The sequence below is a fragment of the Dipodomys ordii genome, unplaced genomic scaffold, assembly GCF_000151885.1.
Source record: "Dipodomys ordii isolate 6190 unplaced genomic scaffold, Dord_2.0 Scaffold64, whole genome shotgun sequence".
Taxonomy (NCBI): Eukaryota; Metazoa; Chordata; class Mammalia; order Rodentia; family Heteromyidae; genus Dipodomys; species Dipodomys ordii.
The window spans coordinates 8,482,647-8,504,020 of NW_012267280.1; the positions used below are offsets into that span (position 1 = coordinate 8,482,647).

The 21,374-nt window shown below is 44.8% G+C and overlaps 1 protein-coding gene across 1 annotated transcript in view; it reads right to left on the reverse strand.

The window, feature by feature from the left end:
• Window positions 1-21,374, reverse strand: part of Myo16 (myosin XVI) — a 267,093-nt gene that overhangs the window by 147,335 nt on the left and 98,384 nt on the right. Inside the window, exons 16-18 of the mRNA XM_013022725.1 lie at window positions 4,765-4,876; window positions 1,660-1,777; window positions 764-835 (exon numbers count right to left, since the gene is read on the reverse strand). Coding sequence (XP_012878179.1) covers window positions 764-835; window positions 1,660-1,777; window positions 4,765-4,876 — 302 coding nt within the window. The remainder of the gene's footprint in view (window positions 1-763; window positions 836-1,659; window positions 1,778-4,764; window positions 4,877-21,374) is intronic.

Consider the following 21,374-nt stretch of genomic DNA (forward strand, 5'->3'; position numbering starts at 1 on the left):
TGGGGAAATTCATTAGGATCAAGGACATGGGGACGGGGAGAATTCAGAGAGTAGGGATGAGGCAGAAATCATAAGCCACACAGCAAAAACACCTGCAAGTCTGTCCCAAAAGGGTATTAGGTACAGCAGTGTGGCTTACGGAGCAAAAGCCAGGCAGGGTCAAGTCCTCATGGGTAGAGTCGGGGGAGGGAGTCAAGACCCGTCTGCAGTGGGTAACTGAAGGACGCACGTGAGTAACTGAAGGGCACACGGAAACCCCAGCATCAGCCAAACAACACGGGTTGCAGACATCGCCTGGGAGTGATTTGACATGCAACGACTCAGCCTCTTGCATCTATTATGTCCACCCCATGTCTACTGCTGCAAGATGAAATAAAAGTATAACATTTAGAGGCTGCAGCATAATGCCTGCCCATCCATTCTTGATGCCCAATAGATGGCCGCCATGGTTCTAAGCTGGAGTCCGAGGAGCAAAGGTCTTCACTTGGTCTGGGGTCCTCACTTGACGGAGATAACTCATCGCAGACAGATGGCTGGTGTTAGATCAAGTGGTACGCTGGCTAGAAAGGTGCCCCATTAATGAAGGTGGTGTTCAGCTCCAGGAGAGTTTGCGACACAGCGCCGTCATGACAACATGGCTAATCCTGTTTTGGGGGATCACTTCATAGAAACGGCCTCTCTAAGCATGGAGAAAGTTGTGTTTGTTTTCTACCTTGGACCACAAGTTATACAAAGATCCAAGTGAGAATGTGAAATGGCGTACCTTTCAAATGCTGGACATCGGTTGTCAGGGCAGATGCCAGGTCATCCGTTGATACTTGCAGCATTCCAGCCACTGAAATTTAAGCAGTGTCATGAATGTGAAGTTAGGAAGCATTCTTGATACTAAGAACATTGTGGTTTATATATACACACACATATATATTGCAGTGCCCAAGTATGACACGCACACATCAGAACATGTGTGCATTACAGAAAAGTAATCGCTGCAGTGTTTGTTAAACTGAAGTTGAGAAACATCTCAGAGTCATCAACACATTATTAATAAGTTCTTGTAGCTCTGTACACTAAATCATGGCAGGTTTCTTTTCGAAAACCTCATTGCCTTTGCAGACGAGAGTGAGGTTATTATTTTTTCCCCCAAATTCCTTATTAATTCACTTTGTTACAGGTGAAGACAGGCTGTTGGGGACAATCTGTGGTTTAAAGGTAATTTGAAAAAAAAAAAAGTTGGGTGTGACTAGCAGTGCAGTTTTAGAGAAGAGAGAGATTGTTGGCTCAGTCATGGAAAGGAAGTAATTATTATCTGCTTAACATTTCTGAGAGCAGCCAGGCCCAGCATTCCACCCCAGGTGGAATGGGGTGGGGGAGGGGAGACAGCTCATCCAGAACAATGACAAACCCACTCCAGTCTGTACCCCAGAACCATTCGCACAGCACGTGAATGAGAACAGAAAGAGCACATCTTGTTAATCATACCCTCGGCCTTTGAGAAGAAAGAACAAAGTGAATAGCACATCTCCCCCACCCCCACCCACACCGAATTCTGCTCCTGGAGAAGCTGATTTTCCAACTGGCTTTCTGTGCTGTGTCTCCATCTACTGGCAGGCTCACGCAGCTGCATGCAGCTGAGGTTCATGAGAAGGTGGTAGCGCTGACCTTGCTCCAGAAGCTGGAGGTCAGAGACAAAGGCAGCATCTGTGTTGGTCAGAGTCGTGAACCGGATGTCTCCAAGGTGCAAGACTGCGGCAAGAATCATGAACAGGTTCTCCACCTCCTGTGAGTTGAAGAAGAAGAACGTGAGTGAGATGGCTTAGAAGATGGAAGACACACCCTTTATCCCCTCAAGTATGCCACCACAATGCAGGTCTTTTATTGGATCTCTGATTTTTCTGACCTACCTACAAAGTCGATTATGAAAACCAAAATGACTAATATCTACCACAGAATCCAGGGCATGTTTCTCTTCTAAATCAGTGTTTCTCTTTCTCAAATGTAAGAAGCTAAGTCTCATAGCTCAGTGCATATTTCCTCCAAATTAGTGTTTGTCTTTCTCCAACAGAAGAGCCTAAGTATCTATTCTGATGTGACTGAATGGTTTATAGATAATTATGGTAATAAAAACAGCACTGGGGTCATTTCATCTGTGACCCGGGCTTGTGGCTTACCGACTTAGCTGCCCCGTGCCTCACATCACAAGCTGATGTGAGACTACAGACTTGTTCACCTTTGGAAGAATGCAAACACCTACACCCGGTAAGACAATGTGCTGATTATTTTTAATGCACTTGAAGGAAAACTCGTGGGAACAAAGGCATGTTGAAAAGAACTCTCTGTGAGCAGATGGAAAGAGAGTGTTTGCCAAGGAGCTGGTCTGAGAACCTGGAATCCTACAGAGAGAAGTGGGGGCTTGAGGTTTCATTTTGGACAGTTGTTGTGCAGTGAGAATTAAGAACAATAAAGGAGAAGGATTCTCTCTCCTATCAAACACTTGGCGCACGGTTGTCAGGGAGTGAAACAGGTCAAGTCCACAGAGGGTGTGGTTGAACTTCTAATTTCTCAGTTCCCCAATCTGTAATTTGGGTGTGAAAGCCCCTGCCACACGTCCGTGAAAGGCATTCCCAGGGCCTGCTCCTCTGCTTTATGCATACACAGTCAGAACCTCGGACTTCCTCCAGACCAGCCCATTTTTACCACAAGTTCTGAGTCTGCCACCGCTAAAGCCAGGGCGCTGAGGTGGATTCTCTCGAGTCACTTCTAGCTCTGCTGCCTTCTCACGTGCCTGTCAGGTCCAAACCAGCCATCAGTGTCTTGCGTCAAATCCACTCTTGCCTTACAGGACAGCATTTTCCTTGCCTCCTAAGCTACTTGCTTTTTTTTTTTAAATTACCTTTCTCATAAGTCTCATAATTTTTTAAATATGTTCTGGCAGCTGTTTAACAGCCGCCTCTTGGTTCACAAAATTTAGTGATGAAAACAGAGCCGTGCAAATGGGCACACATAGCACACACTACAATGCAGTGACTTCCGACCAAGAAAAACATCAAGTCCTCTGGAAGACTGTCATTCTGTCCTAACCAGAGGTGTATGACCATCTGGGTGCTCTGCTGGCTGGGCTACAGTGTTAGAGATGGAAGGCAGAGAGAATGTATCTCTGGGAACAACCTCCCCTACACCGCATCCACTCACGTGGTTTGATCCGAGGGCCTCAGCAGCTCAGAAACGCCTTCCTTTCAACCCAAATGGACATAACCTCTCTTTTCCAAGTGGAATAATTTGCACCTTTCAACTCACTTCAAAGGACTGAGATGATGGCATGGATCTCATGTCTTTTATTAAATGGACATATGTCTTTTAGACAAAAAAAAAAAAAAGGTTACTTCGTTCTCCACCAGCCGCCTTCCCCTTCTGCAGCAGGTAGATTCTGCTGGTTCTGCTTTTGAGGATCAATCATGGATTTTCAAAGCCCTGTTTCCAAGCAACTGGTATTTTGGTAGAATGGTTCTCTGCCCCTATCTGTGCCCCCGTTTCCTCTAAGGAAGACCGAGATGTCAGGCGTGGAGGCATGGGGAAAACAAGAAGAGAAAAAAAACCCAACAACAGCGGGTACAAAGACACACAGCAGAGATGGGACCAACCCAGTCAGGGAAACACAGAGTCCAAATGTGAGAGCCAAAGGGACCAGACACCATCTGATGTCACACTTGTTTTAGAATCCCAGTCTCTTAACCATTGAGGATGGACCACAGAAGGTGCTCTAGAGAATTAATTTAGGGGGAGTCTGCTTCCAGACCAGATCCTGTGAGCACTTTTCATCCACTCACTGCCTTCTTAGCTATAACTGTGGGAAAGGGCAGGGGTGGGGGTGGAGCAAAACACAAAGGACCAGATCCACTTATTGTCTTCAGACTATATATATATGTTATCTACAACCGTAACTACATCTGGTTTCTGAACTGGTGGCGTGCAGAAGTCAACTCTGCGACCCTGGGTTAACTGTTTCTGTGGACTTGGCCATAATCTAAAATGCCACCATTGGAAGGGGAACCGAGACTACAGGGCAGGGCAAGCAGCACACACAGGATTCCGCCAGCTCTCCCGAGGCCTAACTCATGTCTAACTCAACAAGACCAGTGCTGTGCTGCTCAGTTCAGCAACTGCTACCACACATGGACATTTACATTTAAATTAACGAAAGAGGTATTAAAAAGTCATCTCTTCCATCGCACCAGCCCTAGGCCGAGCGCCCAATGCCACACAGAAGTGGACATCGCCTATCTATACAGCAAAAGACAGTATTCTCACCACGAGCACCAAAGTTTCTCTTGCATGTCAGCAGTCTAAAATGTTTCTGTGGCAGTTTCCTGCTATCCATTATTTCAGAAGAGTGCCAGTGAGCATGCTCATTGTCAGGACGATCCCTGACGGCACAAGCAGCCCCCTTGTGTGTTGGCCCATCCTGTTACTGGTCTGCACACTTCCTCCAGGGAAAGGCTCCTGGGCCGCCATGTTGGAAATGGCATGATTCCATTCTGGCAGCCTGGGTCTTCCTCCATGGCCTGTTTGGCCTGTGTCCCCGCAGGGATGGAGGCTCAGGGAAGGAGGCTGGGCCGCCACTGTTCCTCTGTTGGGTCACCAGCAGGGCCCCAATGATACTTGGGACACCAGAAATAGAGTTGGGTCTGGAAGATGCTTCTGGGGCATGGCTGTTGCACTCTGATGGAAAGCTGGCTTTCTCTGGGAAACACTGATGGCAGCACTCACCAAGCTGCTGAAGCCAATCACATTCAGCGCTTGTTTCAAAAGTGTGAGTTTCTCCCTGTTCACGGAATGCTCTGGGGTGGACACCTCTTCCCCTGTGGTTTGGCGCAGATACCTGTTAAGACAAACACTCAGCATTACGGCTTGGCTGAGAGTCAAACTCCCATGGTTAAAAGGCACTTTATCTGTTTTTGGTCTCTGCCATAATTGAAATCACCTGGACATTGTGTACTTGTCTGCTTACAGAGCTTTAAGGACACAAATAGCACATGACGTTTCAGGAAAGGGAAAAATAAGAGGACTTGTTGATCCAGAACATAATCATACTCTTCAACATGGCTTTTACCTCAGCTTCACCCTTCCCCGTGAAATGTGAAAGTTCAGAGTATTCTATATTTTCCTATGTAGAAAGTCAGCAGGCACTGTCATGGGCATTATAATTAACATTTGCATTAAAGATAGTTAATTTGGGGTGGAGAATGTAGCTCAGAACATTTGTTTAGGATATAGGAGGGCCTGGGTTTAATCCCCAAAGATGCTTAATTTATACTAATTTATAAATTAGATACCTTCATCGGTATCTTTTAATTATGATTCACTGATTGATTGAGTCTCCTTACTACATATGAATTGCCCACCAAACAAACATATTTTCTAGATTTCACTCCTGAGAGAGACCAGTTAGCCATTAAAAGTAGAAAGAAGATGGCAGGGAGGAAGAAAGGGTGAAGGGGTACATTATATGCACAGATAAAATGTTAGACTTGAACCAATTATTTTGGATAACCCATATACATTCATACGAGGTAACACCTGATCAAAACAGACTGAACTAATTCTGAAGAGTGAATTCTGTCCTGTTCAGGATGGGAGTGGGAAAAGCAAAAGAAACCAGATCAGAATTAGCAGAAGAAGGCATCAATGCATCTTAAGACTGAAGGATAGTGAAGGTTGCGGGCAGGGAGCAAGGAAAGGTCATCCTGCCAGCACAGGTCAGCAGGGCCTTGGGGCCAGCAGACAGCAGGGGTAGGTGAGGTGGACTCTGAGCACCGGCAGCCTCAGTCTTGGCTGGGAGAACAGAGAAAACTGGTTGGGGTGGCAGGCTGTGGACCTGCAGCGATGGAAGGACACCAGACCTGACACTGCACCCTGCGGTGCCTTGGGAGGGCAGGGCCGGGTCCTGAGCATGGATGGTGTGTGTCTGCAAGGCGTGGAGGACGCAGTTTCCCAGACCTTCCAGGAAAGGGGCTGGACACTACCTGCCCACCAGCGGTGGCTCACTGGGCTGAGGCTTCGGTTTTCCGAGGAGGGTTGGAGGCTGAGTGCCGCTGTGCAGTGTGGCTTTCTCCAGCACAGCGGAGGCAAGCACGGTGTGTGCTTCAGGGAAAGGGAGTCCAGCCAGCTAGGGTAGGGGTGGCGGGGTCAGCAGAGGCTGTGCTGGCCCTGCTCACAAAGTGGTGTCACGGTGTCCGGGGCTCTTCCCTTGGGGGACATAGGAGGGCAAACTGTGGATCCAGCAAAAGTTCAAGCTAATGACACCAATGAAAGACACCAATCAAAGAGAGTCCTTTGCCCACAATCTACCCATTCTGGTGACTAAAAAGTCAGGATGAAAAGAAATCACCAATGCTCCAGATCCTTCTGCAGCAACTACACACACACACTATACATACCAATTGAAAGTATACACTCCCCACAACACACACATGCCTCAGAATGCACATCCACACATCCAGACACCCAGGTGCACACTCACAACACACATACATGTGTGATGTACCCACACACAATGCCCATGCTCGCTCACCATAATCACACCCAATGCACACTCACCTTGAATGCCTATATACTATCTACACGCACACGCAAATCTATATTACACACACACACACACACATACACACATGCTCCTTGCAGCTGTTTATTTCTAGCCATATCTGACAGGTTCTGGTTCAAACACAAATTTATCTCTTCTATACTATCTCAAAGACTATCTACACGATTCATTCTCTCACATAGAATATTCTTGAAAGAGATGTCTTCCCACACCACTTCTTGATGGACTCAGTGGGTTCCTATTCCTTTGGGATGGGTTACCTCATGAATTATAGTCAATGATTCAAATGGCCCTATTTTTTTCCCAAAAAATATTCTTAAGAAAGAGTGAGTGAGCAAGCTTTCCCATGGCGTCTCAAGGGCTACTCTGGACTGCCTCATACCACATCAAGACGGAAGGTCCCACTGCTGGGGGAAGCATTTGACTCAGGTACAAGCCACTGCACCTGGCAAGGTTTCTTTCTACATACTAAACAGCAGTGTTGGCTATATTGGTTAGAAAATTTTTTCCTCCAGTTCATAGCTGGTCTTATAATTCTTTGAATGAGATCTTCTGAGAAAAAGAAGAGCTTAATACCATGACGTGACAGACCGTATTTATTTTCCCGCACATGCCTGAGGCCATGGTTGGAATTAGGGGAAGAATTTCTTGGCCTTATCCCAGATTCTAAAACTGCCTTCTTTTGTTTTTTTTTTTTTTGGTTTTTTTCTTCCTGAAATTTCATAGCTTCATGCTTTAAGTCTGTGATCTATTTTGAATTTCCTTTCGTAAGGTGTGAAGTTGTTTTTTTTGTTGTTGTTGTTTGTTTGTTTTTCCTAACATGGAGGCTGGAACCCAGCCGGGCATGTGCTAGAAAAGCACAGTGCTCCAAGAAGCAGCCCTTGCTGTAGCCCTCTGCACATTCGACCTGCGGATGTCCAGGTGCTCCAGTCACTTTTGTTGAAAGGCAAAGTTTCCCTAGTGCATTCAACTTTATCAAAGATCAGGTGGGTGTACTTGCCTGAGTCTCTTTCTGTGGTCTCGATCCTGTTACTTTTATCATTTGTCTGTCTGACTGTGTCTTAATGCAGCTTGATTCTTCTGATTTCATTCTCCTTTGCTAAGCCATTTCAGATCCTGTGTTCTTGCCTATGACTTTCATTAAAAGCCTGCTTATGTGTCTCAACATTGTTAAGACTTCAACAGGAATGACATTGGCCCTAGAACCGCATCTTGGAGATGACTGACATTGTTGCTATAGCCGGAGGCAGGCTGCAAACCTGGTTTGTCTTCTCTACTTTTACTTATCTGTACCTTGTAATTTTCAGCATACAAACCCTGTGTATAAGTATGCATGCATACATGTATGTATGTATGTACATATCTATCTATCTATCTATCTATCTATCTATCTATCTATCTATCTATCTATCTATATCTATGTATTGCTCTATTGTTTTTTTTTTTTTGCCAGTCCTAGGGCTTGAACTCTAGACCTGAACACTGTCTTTGAACTTCTTTTGCTCACGACTAGCACTCTACCACTTGAACCACATCACCACTTCCAGTTTTCTGGTGGTTAACTGGAGAAAAGAGTCTTGTGGACTTTCTTGCCTGGGCTGGCTTTGAACTATGATCCTCAGATCTCAGACTCTTGAGTAGCTAAAATTACAGGTGTGAACCACCAGTGCCCAGTTTAATACAAAGAATTTAATATTTGTAGTTTTTGCATTTAGCTAAATTCATGTATTGGCTTTAAAGATTAACATGGGGAAAACCCACCAAGTCCACCTTCTGGGATTCCTTAGAGGGCAAGAACAATGAATATGCTTCCAGTGTGAAAAACTCTTAACTCTGCAGACAGGAACAGTTTCCATCACAATTTAAACTTATTTAAAAGAATTCAGTTGCTACGCTGTTGACTACAGGCTGTTTATGACAAACTATTTCACTGGCCCAGTTATTTACTGCTCCAACTGCAAATTATATACTGCAGATGATTGATCTTCCTAAATAGGTCAATTATCTAGCCAACATAATTTGCATGCATATGCACATTTATGCATGCACATACATGTACGTGCATGTACACTTTCTACTTGTTCCTTGTACCATGTGAGGAAATAGTTAACATATGGTCATCTGTACAGTGACCCGCACAAGTGTCCCCTTTGAGCTTCCGTACTGCTTGGAGGTACTGGTGGAGAAGGGCACATTTCAAATGCTACAGCACCAGCTCCGGGCATCACTCTGAGGATGGAAAATTCAGGGTAGCAGCTATATGATTTGAAAATCAAGTACAAAGGACAATACTTTTCAGACAAGCCCACACTGCCACCAAATTTCCATAGCCCGTCCATTTCCTGTGTCTACCCCTATTGTCCCCTGTGCCTGCCCAGCGGACACTGCAACACACCCTGCGTGAAATGACTCGGGATGCCTGCATGTGTACTTGGGGATCATGGGGACTGGAACTCAAACATACCTACCAGATCTTAAAACTTAAAGTCAGATTTGCCCAGCCTGTCCACGAAGCTGGAGCTCACAGATGAACGCCACTCTGTTTTGCTTTGCTTTCGAGCTATGCCTCGCTTATACTTGATCCATCAACCAACCTAGCCAAGGCAAGTTTAGAGAGTGGAAGTTTCCAAGGACGAGGCAAAGCACGACCTCTCTCTACCCGCTCTGGGACTGAGAGAGGAAATTCTTTTCTTTATTCTTTCCAAACTATCTGGAACATATTAAACCATATTAAACCCCTCCCAGAGGAATATGGATGCAACTTTTTATTAACCACAGATTTAGATACATAAATCTCTACCAATGAAAATATTAATACATGAGCCACGCACAGTTTTGTTTCCTTGTCAGTGTTCCTCAGGAGAACACTGAATTCACCAAGTAAATCCACATTCAGACTTTGTATCGAGGGACATGCCCAGAATAGTTTATCCATGATTTGATAATCAGTCATAAGATTTCCTCAAAACATCTGGAGAAACAAGCTCTGCACCCTCCTTGTCTTGCAAATGGTGTTTGTGTGGCCAGTTGTGTGTTTCTTGAAATTGCCCGGTGGACAGGGTTGGGAGGGGAAGCTCAGGACAAAGGCCTTGTCCTGCCCCACACAACCTGAGTTTGGGCTAGGCTGAGCTTTATCTCTGGACCTCTCTGCCACAAGAAGGACTTCAGTTACATAAGTAGATCAGCAAAACAGAGGAGTGAGTAAGTCCGTGAACCATGCAGTTGCTCAGAAATGTGTGGACCTGTCTGTTCACGATGACAGAGGGCTCGGCGTGGCAGGTCAGAGCCTGGAAGGGAACAGTGGAAATTCTCCACATGAAGTCATGTCAGCCCAGGCCAGCAGGAGGCTCTGTTTGTGACAAGGGGCTGCTGTCCCTGTGGGCAGGCAGGCTGTGGCCAGGGAGGTACAGTGCTGATGTCCTCTGGGGGAGATCACGCCAGGGGCACTGCGTGAGGGCTCCGTGGAAGTAGAAGGGGAGACAGCGCACGCTCATTCCCACCACATTCAGAAACCAAAGTTCTGCTGAATGTAAATATCCCAGGACGCTTGGCTCAGGCCACGTGGGGACTGAGAGTCAGATGACTGATGTCCTACTCCACCGTCTCACCTGGAAGCTACCAGGAAGTCTGCCTCAAACAAGTGTGGGGAATGCACAGTATGAAGAAGTCCATGCCAATTAATGCACTAAGCAACCTGCAAATAATGCACCAAGCAACCCACAAATAATGCACCAAGCAACCCACAAATAATGCATCAAGCAAACCCACAAGTAATGCACCAAGCAAACCCACAAGTATTGCACCAAGCAAACCCACAAATAATGTATCAAGCAACCTGCAAATAATGCACCAAGCAACCTCTTCCAACTTGAAATGTTTCGAAGAGCCTGAAGCTTCTGGCAAATATGTTCTGTTTTCTACATGATTTCTTTCTCTTTTCTATAAGATATCTTTCTCTTGTCTCTCAACTTCATGAATTAGCATATTCACAACCAATGTTCAAGGTTCTTTTTCCTGTACTTTGTGGAAATTCGTCCGAGTGGGCAGCTTCTTCATTCTCAGTGACCTAAGATCTTGACTGTCCCTCCACATCTCCCTGCACGTGGGGCCTGGCTGTCCTGGCCACACACTTCAGTACACTAAGGTGTCCTCCACCCACTCAAAGTCAGCCAGACACTCTACAGCCCCATCTTCTGCCTCCATCTTGCTCTCCTGGTAATTTCCATATTTTAGTCAAGGTGATCTTTCAAGAATGCAACATGTAAGTGGCGCTGCAGCTCAAGCGGTAGAGTGCTTGCCTTGAGCTGAAGAGCCGAGGGACAGCACCCAGGCCCAGAGTTCAAGCCCCACGACCGACAAAAAAAAGCAACATACTTCAGAGAAGTCAATTCCCAAACCAGACCTTTACGTCTGGGGTTCTCGTTTTTCTTAAAACAGGCTCCCCAGTGCTCAGTCCCTGGCCCTGCAAACCCTCCAGCTCTGGTTCTGACAGCACAACCCTAACTGCCCCTTCCTGCTGGTAGAACACCAGGGCCTCCTGGGTAACAAAGTAGACTCTTATGAAGAGTTTGAAATCCATCAAATAAAAACATACTCTACAATTTTCAAGTGCAAGTGACATTCAGCAAAACCTTCGCTCCATCCTTTGTTTTGAAAACCTCGATTAGCTCTAGTAAAGTAAGGTTGTTTCAGACAAAGTCTGCAAGTCAGTAATGCATGAAGTGTGAAAACTGACTTCTTCAAAATAAGCACACAAGTAAACTGTAGAACCCCATCCTCCTGCTTCGGCTAAATATAAACCCTCGTTTAAGAGCTCAGTAAAAATGATGATGACGGTACATAGAGAGTGACCCAAAGACAAACATGAGCCCATAATCTTGTTAAGTCATGGAGAAGAATGGAAACTCAACTTCTACTCCAACATCCACTGCTCTATACTTCCTCATTATGTTCTTTCCTGAATAGTCTAATCATATATGCCTTCTCAGTCTGTTCTTTCAATTACCCAGTTGCTGGATATCTACATGATATAAAAACATAATTCACACAGGATTATTTTTTTTACAAAAACAGAGCCAAAATAATCTGAAAAAATCATTTAAAGGAAGACATGAACACTCAGACCATTTACTTATTCTCAATTCACTTCTGAAGTTCTTCTAAACTACTCAAATATTCCCTCCACCTACTTAATTTATAATGCTTACTAATAACAATAAAGTACCATTCATAAAATAGTAACTAAAGTTCAAATAATGGGTTAATATCACCAACAAGTTTTTGCATGGCCTGCCCATGTAAGACTTGAGGTAAGACCACTTCTACATCAAAGAAAACTTGCAGAAAAGATTGAAAATACTGCCCACAAAGCATTATATATTTACAAGTACAAATACTCTGTAGGCCAAAAATTCTGAAAAGTGGTGATCACTGATGATGAATGAAGGCCAGCGTGTTGGGCCTTGGATCCACCTGAGATTTTCCTCATTTTGAGGTGTCAACATGAGAGCTCTGAATGCCATGCAAGAAGGGATAAGGTAACCAGCTCTGAATCAGTCACACAGCTACACTTCCAGCTTTTTGGTGGTTAACTGAAGATAAGACTCTCAGGGACATTCCTGTTGGGGCTGGTTTCAAACCAGGATCCTCAGATCTCAGAGTCCTGAGTAGCTAGGGTTTCAGGTGTGAGCCACTAGTACTCAGATCATCATTTACTCTTAACACCACTCTCAATGAAATATTGTTCTTATTTAGAAAGTGTTTCTTCCTAAATTCAGTTATTGAAAAGATGAATAAAAATTATAAGGAAATATTAATTGAACAGATCTACCCTCAACATCAAATTTACTGCCAATTTTCAACTTTGCAAGATGATATTTATTTTCTTAGAAATAGATTGATTCATGATGCAATGGACTCCAGCCCCACCAGTAATTGCCCTGATCATGTCTTGCAGTCTAATTTCTTGCTTCTGATAACCTGAACATTTATCTTCAAAGCATCTCTCCCTTCAGAGAGTTGAGCAATGAAACTTAACTTTATTCGAAAACATCAATTTTTCTAAAACTGGCAGAGTTTTAATCAGGAGATACTTATATCTGATTTGTTAGAAAATTTGTAACTTGAAGGAGGGATTGCAATAAAAAATAGTTGGGAGCCACAGTGGGTCTCCTCAAATCCAGTGGATGGGGTACCCCTCACCCTTCTCCCAATGCCTCTCCCCCACCCCCTTCTTCTAGATACTGGCAGACACAGCTCTCAGGGAGCTGGATTGATGATCTGGGGGATGAATACCCCAGCTGGTCCCCGTTGAAAGTACCAAGTGACGAGGAAGGGGAAATGCAGGGGAGATGCAGTGGGGTGGACAGAGCCTCTGTCCTGCTCTGCACATGCCACTCAGAACCTCCATCAGCTGACCCACTGCCGCCAGCTCTCCTCAAGCTCTTCCCTCCCTGTGAGTCACACTTCAGACGGGACATCTCCTTCTGTGAGAGGAGAGTCCACCACTCAGGGACACCCTTCACTCACTCCAGCTGAGGAGAAAAAGCAAGATCTACTTTCGACACCCGTGAAAAACACAGATCATGCCACACATGGGTGCGGCAACCCTTGTCCAGCTCTGCTTGATGGACGCAGTGACGCCGGCCACCCAGGGCGCAAGGGTGCAGTGAACGCCTGTGCTTCGTTCTTCACAGCAGCTGAGCTGAGTGATATGCTCCTGGCAAACAGGGCTTTGGGAGTGAAAGCAGTCTTCCCAAACTAGCCACCGTGTCCTTATCCATCAGCTTGCTTCCTCTTAGAAATCAGTGCTTATATGTGAACCATGCAGACTCATGCAAACAGTCATTCATTCCTCTTGTCTTTTGGGTCTGAGTACGTCAGGTTGTGTTTGGCCATCGGTTCATTTGCTGTACCTACGAATGTTCGATGTCAATCAAGCCTCTCTACTGGGGCAAAAGGAGTCAATAAAGCAGGGTTCCTCTTTTCTTGTTCAGTTGCTAATCAGACAATTGCAAAAATGTAAACAATAGACATTGCTTGGAGGAATCAAAGGTTTATAGAGACAACCTAGAAAAGACAAGCTTAGGAAAGACTCCATGCTCAGCCATCGATGCGTGGCAATACTCATTTTAAACAGTAAACCTTTCCCAAGACAACAAAAATACTGATTTTATGAATCTCAAGGACTACGATTGCTCAGAATTCAAAGACAGACCAGGCATGCTGTTTGTCCAGTGAAATCAGACACATCAACAAGCAAGGCAGAAGTTGTAAGAAGCAACAGATTCAACTGAAAGATGCTATCAGGACAATTAATGCAAGGCCTGGCCTTCATTACATCATGAATCCACTTAAATCTATTTCATCTTGCAAATTTGAAAATTGGCAATACATCTGATGTTGAGGGTAGACCTGTTTAATAAATATTTCCCTATAATTTTTATTCACCTCTTAATAGCAGTTCTGAAAATATACTTCATGTCCACAGCACATTTGTGAAGGGGCTGTGTAATCTGGGAGTTTATAGATGTTTAAAACAATCTCCTTATCTGATCACATGATTCCTCACCTATGTTCAATCTAAAGAGAAACAAAAGAACATGAAGGTGAATGGGAATTTTTAGGGAAGGAGGAAAACAACTGGGGTAGGGCACAAAAAGTAATGAAGTATAAAGAGCAATACTATCAAAGAATATATATTATGTATAACATATACGAATGGATATAGTGCATATATACAGCATATATATAGCATATATGAATGGATATAATACAAGGACACCCCTTACTCTGTAAAATTAATATATACTAATAAAATATTAACAAAGGCAAAAAATCCCTTGTTTAAGGGTGGGGGGGGAGCTTAGAAGAAATGAAAATGTTTAGAGAAAGTATACTTGTAATAATAATTATATTAGGCAGACACAGAGAAGAAAGAAGCCAAACAACACAATTAATGACTTGAAACAATGAAGAACTATACACCAAACCCCTAATCGCAGGAGAGCCAAATGGGGTGCTGGGGCAAACAGGGAGAGGAAGAGGAGGCAGCCCCTCTGCGTAGAAGTGTGCAACCTATAGACTCAACACATGGTGTATTCGTGCCCAAAACGGCTTATTGCAACTAGGCAAGATTGACTTGGGGTCGTTAACAGAATTCAGTTAATAAAACCAAATCAAATTCGTTTACACTGGGTTACAGAGGATAATGTGTTTCCTGGAAAAGCAGTACAATAGGATGGGTTAACTTTTGAACTCTCCTTGCTGCAGTGAGCTCTCTATACCAATCCAGAAAGCAAATTATGTAAGAAAGAAAAGAGCAAGTGGGCAGACCTGTTCCTTTTCCAGCCCTTTCCTTCATGGTCAAAGCTCCTTGTTTTCATAGTGTCTGACCCTGTGGAAGGAAATCTTCTTCCTTGGAAAGTGTCTTCCACAGAGAGGTCCCAGCTAGAAGGTGACGGTCACATTCGCCGGTCCCTGGGCTTTGCTTTCTATCATTGACCATTAGCCTTTCTGCTCTGGCTTCTTTTGACTCAGTATGGACTCATCTGACTCCATCCAGACAGCCAGGTTGGGACATTTTGCCCAGAGTTCTTCTCCCTGGGAGGTATGGAGGCTGAGCCTCGAGCCTCCAACATGGCGGTGTGTGTGTGTGTGTGTGTGTGTGTGTGTGTGTGTGTGTGTGTGGCCCAAGTTGAGTAGAGCATGCTACACATGACCTTCCTTGTGAAGAATAAGGAGAAGTGGGGTGTTAACACGTGAGCTGAGGTACTGGAATCACATCCTACTTAATGGCCTCACTTGGTCAAGAGCCCATCGTAATTGTGCAGGGTGGGAAGAGAACATGTCACTATGTCTGGAGTCTGGTCACCTGAAGTCCTCCCCTGCCCTTCTCATGGCCTGGTGTGCCTTTGTTTTCAATTTACTTTTCAAAATGATCAACAAGTCGTCATTTCACGGTGAGGGATTATAGGTACAACAGGTGCCTTATTCTATCAATCTGATGCATCTGATGGAAGACACGGCTAGGAAAAATAGCCAATCACTGTGGCGTGATGTTCTGTTTACTATGAAATATTTAAACAGGTGAGGCTTCACCACATGCCCAGGACAAAGCGTTCTAGGCTGGAATGCCTCACACAGAAGTTGTGCCAAATCTCAGGGCTGGTGGGCAGACAAGACTGGGCAGCACCACCTAGTGTCTTCTGTGTGCACCAGCACTGTGGGTCCCCCACTCTGGAGGAGACAGCGAACCACAAAAGCTCGGGAGGAACATTTTCTAGCAGTGTTACCCCAGAAGGTAGCAATGGGTTTAGAATTTGTCAAAATGGATAGCAGTAATGGAATTAAGTGACATTTCCTGGGCAGATGACAAGGATATACATCTGTCTTGGTTTTATCTTTCGGTTAACCCATAATGTCACATACAACACAGGGATTGCTAACTGACATACCCTGCATGTATACATAGTTCAAACATCTGCATATACCTTAGAATCATGGTTAGGTCTAGATTTATAAAAATGGAACAAAGCAGAAAAATCTCTTCCTTTCTTCCAGTAGGAAATACACATTAGGGAAGAGCTCTTGTTTAGTCTGCATCTGTGACTGTGGGCAGAGGAAGGAAAACTGTTCATTTCCAAGGAAAGCTGGTGTCTAGAGAAGCTCCATCCAGAGGACCTCTGGGGCTCCTGAGAGCTCCAGATTATTCTCTTTGGGAAGAGGCTGTTTGTCAAAGGCCCTGGGAGGAAAGAGAGCACACTGGTAGCCCTACCAGGCGCAGAGACCTGGACAGCCTGGGGCTGCACTCAGAGGGAGACTGTTCATAAAACACCTGTCTGCCAATGGAGACCCAGTCAAACAGTAAGGAAATCTGCCTGGGATAGATGCTGGCTGGATAAGTCAACCAAAAACCACAATCGTGGCCAGCCTGCTCTGGGTTTTGGAGATTTAAACTTAAGCTACACAAGTCACAAGGGATTTTAAACTAAGCAATCAATGTAAAAAGGGCACTGCATGGGTAACCCTTGTGGAGGAAGGACTGACAGATGGGAAGGGTGTCTCAGAACTAATCACTGACTGAGCCACAAAGGGCTTCCTCAGCCAAGCTTCTGGGAACAGCAAGTCAGAGCTCAGGAAGTCTTCCCTCCCCCCCCCCCGCTGCACCTCACCATCCATCAGCAGGTGTCATTATCAACAGTGTAAGCCACACAGGACCTTCACCCCTCAAGACTAGTTGCTGCTGACTAAAGACTAAGTGTGCTTAATAGAGGTAGGGGTGTGAAAATAACTAGAAATATAATGCAAGAAAAGTACAAGAAACAATACTTCAGGGGGAATAACAGATCTTAAAAAGAACAAGGTAGGACTCTAAGAAGTGAAGCAAAAGTCACTGAAGTTAAAATTCAGTGCACGAGTTAAGCATCACATGAGTCACAGCTCTAAAAGCGGCGAGCACAATGGAAGAAAGAGCTGCAGAAACTTCCCAGAAGGAAGCTCAGGCTGCTCCAGAGGAGAAAACAGAAAATACGAGGGCAGAGAAGAGATAAAATGGCAAAAAATGACCATCCTCTGACAAAAGTTCCCAAAGAACATGATAAACCCAACACGTCAGCAAAGCCAAGGCGGAGATGTGAGAATAACATTTCTGACTTTGGCGTGAGCAGACAGGCTGTTCTAAGACGTGGATGGCTTGTAGGGAGTGGATTTATTGGGCTGAAAATCAAAGCAAGCAACAAAAAGCTATCAAACCCCACCAAGACTTTCTTTACTCCCATTTGCCTATTGTCTCCCATTCTGTGTCTCCTTCGTCCAACACTAATTCAAGGCCCTACTCCATCTCTCCCTGCATCCAGGTGTGCTACTTTCCACTTTTCTAAGTGGTACCCCAGTCTCTGGACCGGCCTTGGCCAGTGAGAATGCATCTCCCAAAGGAGATGCTGACTCTTGATGCCAAGCAATGAAATGGCAGGAACCCACAGCAACCACTAACCCACGAGCCCTGCTCCCAGTCTCCTATCCTGAAGCCAGTCAGCTTTAGATCCCCAAATAAGCAGTCCAGGAGATGAGTTCTGCTGAGAGCAGCACAGGTCAAGAACTCTTGGTTGGCAGATGTGAGTTACTATGACAAGTTAAACCGGTCACCTCAGAGTGGGTCGCATATATCAGCTCTACAGCCTTGTTCTACAGCAGGAGTGTAAGGACGGAGGTCGGCTGTGCAAGCCTTGCTGTGGTGCTGCACAAACCGTGTGTGTGTGTGTGTGTGTGTGTGTGTGTGTGTGTGACAGAGAGAGAGAGAGAGAGAGAGAGAGAGAGAGAGAGTGAGAGAGAGAGAGAGCACACACATACCCCTGTGCAACCCCACCTTCTTCCTTCCAGGTCACAGGAGGACTGAGAGTAAGCAATGGAAAAACCCAGCACTTGTAAGCTGATAAGGGAAGTGAGTTTGGGAAGATCACCCTGTTCAATCAGAGTCTGCAAGATTCCCCGGGGATGTGGCTGACGGAGTTATAGGAATTTCTCCTACTGGTGTTCAAGCACCACTGGCCATGCAGACCAGGGGAGGAGAATGTGACTCTGAAGCCATCTACCAGGATGGCTACTCCACAGCTGGTGTCGCCTAGGAGGAAGCAATTTGGGGAGAATGCAGGAGGAGAGCAGCACTGTGGCTGACTTCCTCCTGAATCAGGAAGGGAGAGGCTCCTCTCTGACATGGTTTGGGAGCCCAGTACAGACTGGAGTGGTGTGGAGAGCCCACCCCAACAGCCCACCTTCTCTTAGTGGGGTTTCATAGCATGATTCCCATCCTTTCCACCCCTCCTGTGCGTCCTGTCCTGCTGAGCAGGTGGATATGAGCCAGTATGGCAGCCAAGCGAATCTCTTCATTATGTAAATGTTGACAGTGCTGGGCACATGTTAACATCTCCTTTGAGACTGTGGCCCTAAACAGACACGAGGAGACTGCAGAAATACTCTGCCATCTTTTGGAATCTACGAGGAAGGCTCTGCCAGCCAGAAAGCTCAACAACAAGGGAAATGCCAGGGTCACATCAAAGACAATGACACATAACTGCTGCGTGACAAGGCCAGGACTCGGGTCCCCTAATCAATGGGCACAAATACTGCCCCCCATCAACTATACCCGTTATGATTGTCCCTGGGTGAGTAGTAAAAAGCCCACTAGAAAGAGCTCAAGGTCCCACCCAAAGTGGACTTCTGTCATGGGAAAGCCTTCAGGTTTTGCTTCCTTAAATGCGTGAAAGAGATCAGATTTTTAAAATTTTAATATGCACACACTCACACACACACACACACACACACACACACACACACACACACACACGTATGTAAAGGTGATGTACAGAGGGGTTACAGTTACATAAGCCAGGCAATGAGTACATGTTTTTGAACAATGTCACCTCTTCTCTCATTAGCATTTAAGTTTTGCTTTGCCTTCTTTTTAACCTTCTTCAGGGTAAGTTCAGTGTTCACAATCATCCCTTAGCAAACACACACACACACACACACACATTTTTCTGTGAGTTAATTGCTGCTCCTGTGACAGGTGTTCTCAGCACTCCCAAGTTCAGGCTCTCATGAGTCAGCGTGTCCTTTCTCTAACTCCGAGGTCGGGACCGGGTCACATGCTCTGAGTCAAACAATTGCCTGCTTTCCATGCAGAATTCAGCACCTGACCTTTAGGACAGAATGTTATCACGCAGCGCCCCAATCCTTCCTGTCATTAATCAAGGGGGAGGGAGATTAAGAGGTGCTGGGTTGCATTTAGATTTAGGAGCCCAGCATTTCTGGGACTAAACCCACAGGATCTGTGGGATAAACCATAATTGACTGCTTCTAGTTTTCACTTAATTCCCAGGATACAAAACAAGTTGTTTTTCCAGAGGTAAAGCTTTATGAACAAAAGGAAAAAAAATAAAACACATGAAAAACAGTTAAAATAAGTAAAACATATTTGATTAGGGAGCCCAGAACATGGACTGGAAGAAGGATAGACTCTTCAATAAATGGTGCTGGGGAAACTGGATCTCCATATGTAGAGAGCTAACCAGATCCCTATCTCTCACCATGCCAGCACCAACTCAAATAGATTAAAGACCTCAATGTAAAGCCTGAACCCATGAAATATCACCGGAAGGAATGGAGAATTGGAGGATTCCTTGGCACAGGTAAGAACTTTCTGAGTCAAGATCCAGAAGCACCACAAATCAAAGAAAGATGTGATCAAACCAAAAAGTTTCTTTATAGCAAGGGACACAGTTTATAAGCTAAAAGGACAGCTAACAAAATGGGAGAAGAATTTTGCCAGCTATACATCAGACAAAGGCCTAAGTCTGGAAAATGTAGAGAGCTTAAGAAATTAAATCCTCAAAGAGTTAGCAACTCAATTAATAAATGGGCAAACAAGCTAAATAGAGGTTTTTCAGAAGTAGTAAAAATGGTCACCAGACATATGAAGAAAGAAATACTTAACTTCTCTAGTCATAAGGGAATTCCAAATCAAAACAACACTGAGATTCCACCTCACCCTAGTTAGAATGGTCATTACCAAGAACGCAAACAATAGCAGATGCTAAGGTGGATGTGGGCAAAAGGAAACCAAGTACACTGTTGGTGGAAACCCAAGTGCACTGTAAGGTTGTTTAACCACTCTGGAAAGCAGTATGTAGGTTCCTAAAAAAATCAAAACATCAAACTACTTATGACTCAGCAATTCCACTTTTGGGCATTTCCTCAAAAGATTATAAACCAGAATATCGGAAAGCCATCAGCACAACCATGTTCACTGCAGCACTATTCAACATAGCCCAAATATGGAATCAGCCCAGATGCTCCTCAATGGAGGAATGGATCAAGAAAATGTGATACACTTACACACACACACACACTACACACACACACACACACACACACAGAAACAAAAAAAACACCAGAATTTTACTAAAGCATTAGAAAGATTGATATCATGTCATTTGCAAAGAAATAGAAGGACCTGGAAAAAAATCATGTGAAGTGAAATAAGGCCCAAGGAGACAGAGGATGCGTGTTTTTTTTCTCATATGTGGCACCTAGAATTAATTTACAAATATATAAGCAAACATATCAGCGTGGTATCCAAGCATAAATAAATGTATTAACTGAAATATGACAGATTCAGGGGAGAACACAAAAGATGTAATTCTTTGGAAGAGTATAATTCAGATTCAGGGGAGAACACAAAAGATGTAATTCTTTGGAAGAGTATAATTCACAGTCTAACAAACAAAACCACCAGGACACAGGCACTGTAAAGAGGGATGGGGTCAAGGGGAGAGGGGTAAACAATGAAGAGAAGAAGGGGGAATGCAGTCATAAATTGCAATGCATATCACATAAAATTAAGGAAGTTGAAGGGAGGGACTCAGAGGGGAGGGATGGAAGAGAATGATGACACTTATCCAGATGCACCGTATTTATTTGCAAGCTGCTTGGTGGAATGGCAACTCCTTTGTGCAACTACTTAAGATATTTTTTGTAAGGTCCATTCCTGGATGGTGAGCAGACCCCGCCCAGTACCTCGTTACCTAGGCAACTGGGACACCTGGAAGAGGTCACATCTGCATCCGCTGAGGTCACATCTGAATCTGATGTGGCTTGGAGTTCCGGGAAGATGGCGGAGGAGAAGCTGGATTCTGAACAAGCTCTCACATAGAAAGCAGTTTTAGAGTTCCGGTGAACAGTCTTAAGCCAGAGAATCACACCAAGTGTGCCATCACAG